General features: G+C 42.4%; 1 protein-coding gene across 2 annotated transcripts; it reads left to right on the forward strand.

Moving 5' to 3' along the window:
* The first annotated feature begins 568 nt into the window (after positions 1-568).
* Positions 569-5,496, forward strand: fpgt (fucose-1-phosphate guanylyltransferase). 2 transcript variants are annotated; one of them, XM_087836226.1, is made up of 4 exons: positions 569-708; positions 951-1,118; positions 3,027-3,119; positions 3,505-5,496. In XM_087836226.1, the coding sequence occupies exons 1-4, from the start codon at positions 627-629 to the stop codon at positions 4,911-4,913; spliced, it is 1,752 nt and encodes a 583-aa protein (XP_087692352.1). In that variant the 5' UTR covers positions 569-626; the 3' UTR covers positions 4,914-5,496. The 2 variants fall into 2 exon arrangements, with proteins under 2 accessions (XP_087692352.1, XP_006803321.2); XM_006803258.3 differs by lacking the exon at positions 569-708 and adding an exon at positions 754-867.
* The last annotated feature ends 799 nt before the right edge of the window (positions 5,497-6,295 follow it).

A 6,295-nucleotide genomic window follows, 5' to 3' on the forward strand; every position in this document is an offset into this window, starting at 1 on the left:
CAGATATATCCATAGTATATGTTCCTTTTTATTATAATTATTTTTGCTATTAATTAATCTATAATTTTGTAGAATAATATGTAGCAGTAATATTTGTTTATCTTTTAAGAGACCATGATAATCGGTCCTTTAGTTTTCCCTTTTTTGGCAACCAGTCTGTGTAAATTTACACTTATGTTATCTTGGAGATACAGGACTCCATTTGTTTAATGTTAAAACGACTCAGCAGGAATGCAGCTTGTAGGGTCAGTGTTCAGGGCAGCAGGCTATCACTCAGGCCAGAAATAGGTGCTTAGTATCGATCCTGGTGCTGTTGTGATTTTGAGTGAGTAGAAACAATTGAAAACAACTTAATGTAACCGGTGTGTTCCTGCGTTGAGTCTGACAGTGAAAGGTAAAAGAAAGTATATAACTCCCCCGCTCCAGCTCCTATAACCAAATGTAAACAGTTGGGACGAGAATTAGCATAAACCACTACAACTGCCAAGCTAACAAGACGTATCTGTTAACGCTAGCATTAGCAGTGCTATATACACATACGCGGCACTCGAGTACCGCATATTCACAGCATCTAGTAAGGACAGACGTAATGATGACAACAATGAACTAAAACACAAGCTAGTTGAATGGACTTACTGTACTTACTCGAGGGCTCCGACTTCCTCCTCCCATTGGATAGCGCAACGAGCCATGTGACCAAACCCGGAAGTAAGAGACTGTCATTCCGTGGTGGAATATATATTAGAAATACTTCATTCTAGTTTCTATATTTAATTTGTATCAGAAACGAAAGTATGAGTCACGACTGTACAAGGAGGCTTCAAACTGCTACAAGAAAAAAAATCAGAAAATTTAACTCTCTGCGTGGTGAGCTTAAATGTCAATGACTCAATGTGCCTCGAAGTTTAGTCAAAGTAGCTATGAATGCTCTTTTCCCTGTTTACCTGAAGGTCGAGAGGTGCAGCCTGGTGAGTTTTGGGATGTAGTGGTTGTGACTGCTGTGGACGGGAGTCAGAGAAAAGCGTATGAGCTGCAAATCAGCGAGAAAGTTGACAGAAAAGAGCTTCCTGTTGGAGTTCACTACAAAGTCTTCTCAGATCCTCCTGGACCGAAAATAGGTGAGCTAGTACTACCTTATCGTCATCATCATCATCATTGTTATTATTATTATTATTATTATTATTAGTAGTAGTAGTAGTAGTAGTAGTTAACGAAATGCATCACCTTTTTTACTGCATGGATAGAGCCTTGTAAATGATGATGATGTCACATATACACATCAGTGACTGATGATTAAACATTTTACAGTTTTACAACTGTTTACGTTCACTGCCGCCATCTTGGATTGTTAACTCGGGGCTGGCAGACTTTCCAGAGTCAGTGCTGTATGTCCACGAAACGTTTTGCACCGTCAAAAAATAAAATTGGCTACTTGATTTCACCTGTCACTGGTTATTTTTAGAACATAACACCTGCGATAAACGAGGGACAGCTGAGAAATATAACATTTGAATCCCTTTTCTCTTTTGCCCTGAGGCACTGGGGAAAATATTGACAAGTCGATGAACCTCATTTACAGATATATTGGGTAAATGCCCGAGACATCTATAGAAATGTAAATCGCCGCTTGATTTATTCATTTGCTTAACTTGTTTTGGACCGTAAACGGGGCGCGAATAGGACACCGGAAACAAAGCTCCCCACAGGAGTTTCCGCACCGGAAGTAGCATATGCTAACGTGCACATAGTCAATTCTGACTGGGAACTCGGAAATTCCGACTTCTGATTTATCAGGAACAGCTCTACAGTTTGAGATACATTAATGAAACTTGGCACACACTTCCCAAGATGTACAAAAAAAGTCTATGGTCCACCTTGACCCACCCAACAGCAAGACAGCCATTTTGAATTAAAGATGAAATTTTGGTGGTGATTTTATCATTTCTAAGATTTATACTTTTTCAAACTCCTCTTATGGAGTTTAATGGATAAATTTCATGTTTGCTCAGTCTAAACGACGGACATCAGCGATTCCAAAAGCTTTGGAAGAAATTGTGAAGCTTTTCAGAACACAACATTTTCAAATGTACATCGTCCAATCTGGAGTCTGGAGACACATATGTGCCAATATTGGGTCACGCTTATGGGGCCTGCCAGTGGCACCTGGAAATCAGCAGTAGGTGACAATCATCATCCCATGTACCAGAAATTTTAATTGGTGGCTCAGCGCATGATGTTAGCGTGACACATAGTTAGTGGGTATTCTACATCAGCGGTCCCCAACCTTTTTTGCGCCACGCACCAGTTTATGTCCTACAATATTTTCACGGACCAGCCTTTAAGGTGCTGATAAATGCAACAAAATAAAACCAGTACAAAAAAAAAAGATTTATTCATAACACACAAAATAACGATAAAAACCCTGAAAACCATAAATTTCGCACCCGAGCCTCAACCCGGTGCCAAATAACTCATGGACCGGTCCATTGCCCAGGATGGGGACCGCTGTTCTACATCACGACCTAGTGGGTATAAGTGTTCAGAAGCTAAATGACACAACACCCGATTAGCATCCACATGACCATGTGACACTGCTCAGTCACGGCAGACCAGAGCTTTAACTCAGCTTGAACGCAGCATGGCGGGGCGATTGTGGCTCAAGAGTTGGGAGTTTGCCCTGTAATTGGAAGGTTGCCAGTTCGAGCCCCGGCTCGTGTCCTTGGGCAAGACACTTCACCTGTTGCCTACTGGTGGTGGTCAGAGGGCCCGGTGGCGCCAGTGTCCGGCAGCCTTGCCTCTGTCAGTGCGCCCCAGGGTGGCTGTGGCTACAATGTAGCTGCCATCACCAGTGTGTGAATGGGTGGATGACTGGATGTGTAAAGCGCTTTACAAATACAGGCCATTACCATTACCATGGCTCAAAGGCAGGATGCTTGGATGTGTGCTAGGGTACAAGGGCCCTCCTATTACTTCTTGCAGCTTTAGTTATTATTATTGTTGTTATTATTACTCCTTGTCTTTTCAAGGGAATGGGGGCTCCACTCTGTACGCACTGCAGCAATTAAATGACATCTATGGAAAGTCTCTGGGCAGACTGAGAGTAATCCTGATTCATGCAGGTATTTCTTATTTTTCATTCTTAAATGTGAAAAATGATCTTGTCCTTCTTCTTCTTCTTCTTTGTCTTCTTTTGGCTTCTCACTTTACATTTTCAGTAGGCTTCTACTTGTTTACTCCAGTATGAGCTGCAGTAACTGTCAGCATATTTCACTTCTACACAAAATCTAAAACACAGAATGGAAATGTTACCAAGTCACCTAATAAAATATCTGTTATGCATTTCCTTCCATATTTATGATTATATGAGTTTTAAGTTAGGGCCTTCAAATGAAAGTGTTTGGTCTGATTGTTCCACTGTAAATTACAGTAATGCTCACGTATTTTATAAAATGCAACATACTTTATTTAATTAATTCTCACCTTTAAATCGCCTCCTTCTTCCAGGGGGGTTCAGTCAGCGTTTGCCCAGCGCCAGCGCTCTGGGAAAGATCTTCATGGCTGTGCCTTTGGGTGACCCCATCTTTCAGATGCTGGAGCTCAAACTAGCCATGTATCTGGATTTCCCATCACAAATGAAGCCTGGTGTTTTAGTGACCTGTGCAGATGACATAGAGCTCTACAGTATAGCAGAGGAGGAGAGTGTTAAGTTTGATAAACCTGGCTTTACAGCTTTAGCCCACCCCTCCCCGCTCTCAGTAGGAACCACCCACGGCGTTTTTGTGTTGGATCCACGAGAAAAATCTTCGTACTCAGAAATGGAGAATGCTTCCTGCCTGCACTTCCTGCACAAGCCAAGCATTGATAAGATGCGAGGAAGTGGAGCTGTGTGTAAGCAGAGGAGTGGATTGTTTACTGATTCTGAGTTTGTCTACACAGACAGTACCTATTATGTGGACTTTGATACTGCAAAGTCTCTTCTTAATGTGCTGACAGAGTTGGGGCCATTGAGCTGTGAGATAGATGCATACGGGGACTTTCTTCAAGCACTGGGCTCTAAGGCCACAATAGAATACACCAACAACACTGCTAATGTCACCAAAGAGGAGAGCAGTCTGGTGGAAATCCGCCAGAAGATCTTCCATCTTCTCAAAGGGACTCCCCTGAATGTCATTCTTCTCAACAACTCCAAGTTTTATCACATTGGAACCACCTCAGAATACCTCTTTCACCTCACAGAGCACACAGCTCTGAGGGACGAGCTGGGTCTCCTGTCGTCTGCCTTCAGCGTGCCCGTGAATGAAAACCCCGAGGGCTCCTCTGGCTGCTGCATTATGTACAGTGTCCTCAATCCGAGTTGCTCTGTGGGTGCTGGATCAGTGGTGGAGTACTCCAGACTGGGAGCAGGAGTGTCTGTGGGAAAAGGCTCCATCATCAGCAGCTGCTGGGTCAGTCCAGGCCTGTCAGTGCCCGATGAAGCCTTCATGCACTCCCTTTGTGTGACCCACCACGGCCAAACCAGCTTTGTTACTGTCTTCTTTGGGATTAATGACAATCTCAAGTACACTGTGGGCACTCCTGCATATATGGAAGAGCTAAAGTTTTTTGGGTTCACCCTGGAAAAGTGTCTGTCCATTTGGGGGATGGAGAAGGAAGTCCTGAGGTTCTCTGGTGATGCATCCAACTGTAATTTGTGGAACGCGTGTTTGTTTCCAGTTTGCTCTGACCAGCAAAGCTCTTTCTTAACATCTCTCAACATGCTGCAGGCCATCCAGAGTGCTTCTACAAGCCCCCTACCCAAAGACACAAAGCTAATGTCGATGCAGGAGTGTTTACAATCTAAGAACCTGGAGGAGATGTTGGAGCTCAGGAAGGGACTATATAATGACATCATGAAGGGGAGATTGAGCAGCTAAAATGACGATGTTTATGCATGTTTAGTTCATATGTAAAGTTTAATTATGTCTGTATGAGTCCTGATGATGATTCAATGGTTAATTGTTTTGTTTTTGTTGTTTTTTTTAAACAATCTGCAATACATGCTTTTTATAAACATGGGGAGGGCTCCATCCAATTTAATTTGGTAAAACTTTACTTTTTTTCCTTCCCCCCTCTGGACAATACCAATATCACCTGAACTTTTACCCCTTGCGAGTCTACCAGGAACGATCCTTGAAGCTCTTTTCTGAACTGAACAATTTCTGTCATATTTCAGGCCTATAGAACAAAATAACTGTGTTTGCATCAGAAGTTCGTGAAGGTCATCTCTACCCATGCATCTACCCTTGGGAAAAAGACAGAATGTCTTCTAATGGTCGTCAAACCACATCTTTATTGATATATAACTAGGTGTCAAAACTGTTCATTAGAGGTACAGGGAGGCTTGTCTTTATGAGGAAAAGGGTTAGAAGGACACGATCAGGACAGTAAAACCAAAGGTGAACTTCAGTCTTCTGTAAAACTTGATAAAAATGAGACAAATGTGAAATAAAGGACAAAAACAAACCTGAAAGAGTGCTGCTGCTTTTCTCTCAGTTCAAAGGTGTCTGATTATTCTCTTCTGACCTCTGGCATCAAAGAGGCATTTTCACCCAGAGAACTGCAGCTTACTGTTTCTCATTTTCACACCATCCTCTGTCAATCACAGAGATGGTTGTGTGGCAAAATCCCAGCATATCAGCTGTTTCTGAAATACTCAGACCTGCTTGGCCACCTTCCAGTACTTAAACCACTTTTCTTCCCCATTTTGATGCTCAGTTTGAACTTCAGCGGGTCGTCTTCACCGTGTCTTTAATGCATTGAGTTGCTGCCATGTTTTTGCTTTAGATGTTTGTATTAATGAGCAGTTGATTTAATATAGTGGCTGGTTAGTGTATATTTTTAATTAATTAATGGGGCGACCGTGGTTCAGGGGGTTGGGAAGTGTATCTGTAACCGGAAGGTCGCCGGTTCGATACCCGGGCTCTCTGTCCTGGTCGTTGTGTTCTTGGGCAAGACACTTTACCCTACCGGTGTTGGCCAGAGGGGCCGATGGCGTGATATGGCAGCCTCGCTTCTGTCAGTCTGCCCCAGGGCAGCTGTGGCTACAACTGTAGCTGCCTCCACCAGTGTGTGAATGAATAGTGGCATTGAAAAGCGCTATATAAATCCAATCCATTATTATTATTATTATTAATAATATAGAAAGGTGACAAAACAAAGCAAAATTATAGTCCACCTTAATATTAAATAGTTATAATACTTTTGTATATTTTTTATGAAGTTTATTGTTTTATTGTAGACCCATAATAGTATTTTT

This window comes from Neolamprologus brichardi, chromosome 23 (genome assembly GCF_056152115.1).
Source record: "Neolamprologus brichardi isolate AB-2024 chromosome 23, ASM5615211v1, whole genome shotgun sequence".
Lineage (NCBI taxonomy): Eukaryota > Metazoa > Chordata > Actinopteri > Cichliformes > Cichlidae > Neolamprologus > Neolamprologus brichardi.

Excerpts from the sequence above, each read along its gene's own strand:
- fpgt (XM_087836226.1), top strand. The coding sequence starts at position 627 with ATGGACTTACTGTACTTACTCGAGGGCTCCGACTTCCTCCTCCCATTG. Across the intron at positions 1,119-3,026 it reads TCCTCCTGGACCGAAAATAG|GGAATGGGGGCTCCACTCTG; the intron begins GTGAGCTAGTAC and ends TGTCTTTTCAAG. Across the intron at positions 3,120-3,504 it reads AGTAATCCTGATTCATGCAG|GGGGGTTCAGTCAGCGTTTG; the intron begins GTATTTCTTATT and ends TCCTTCTTCCAG.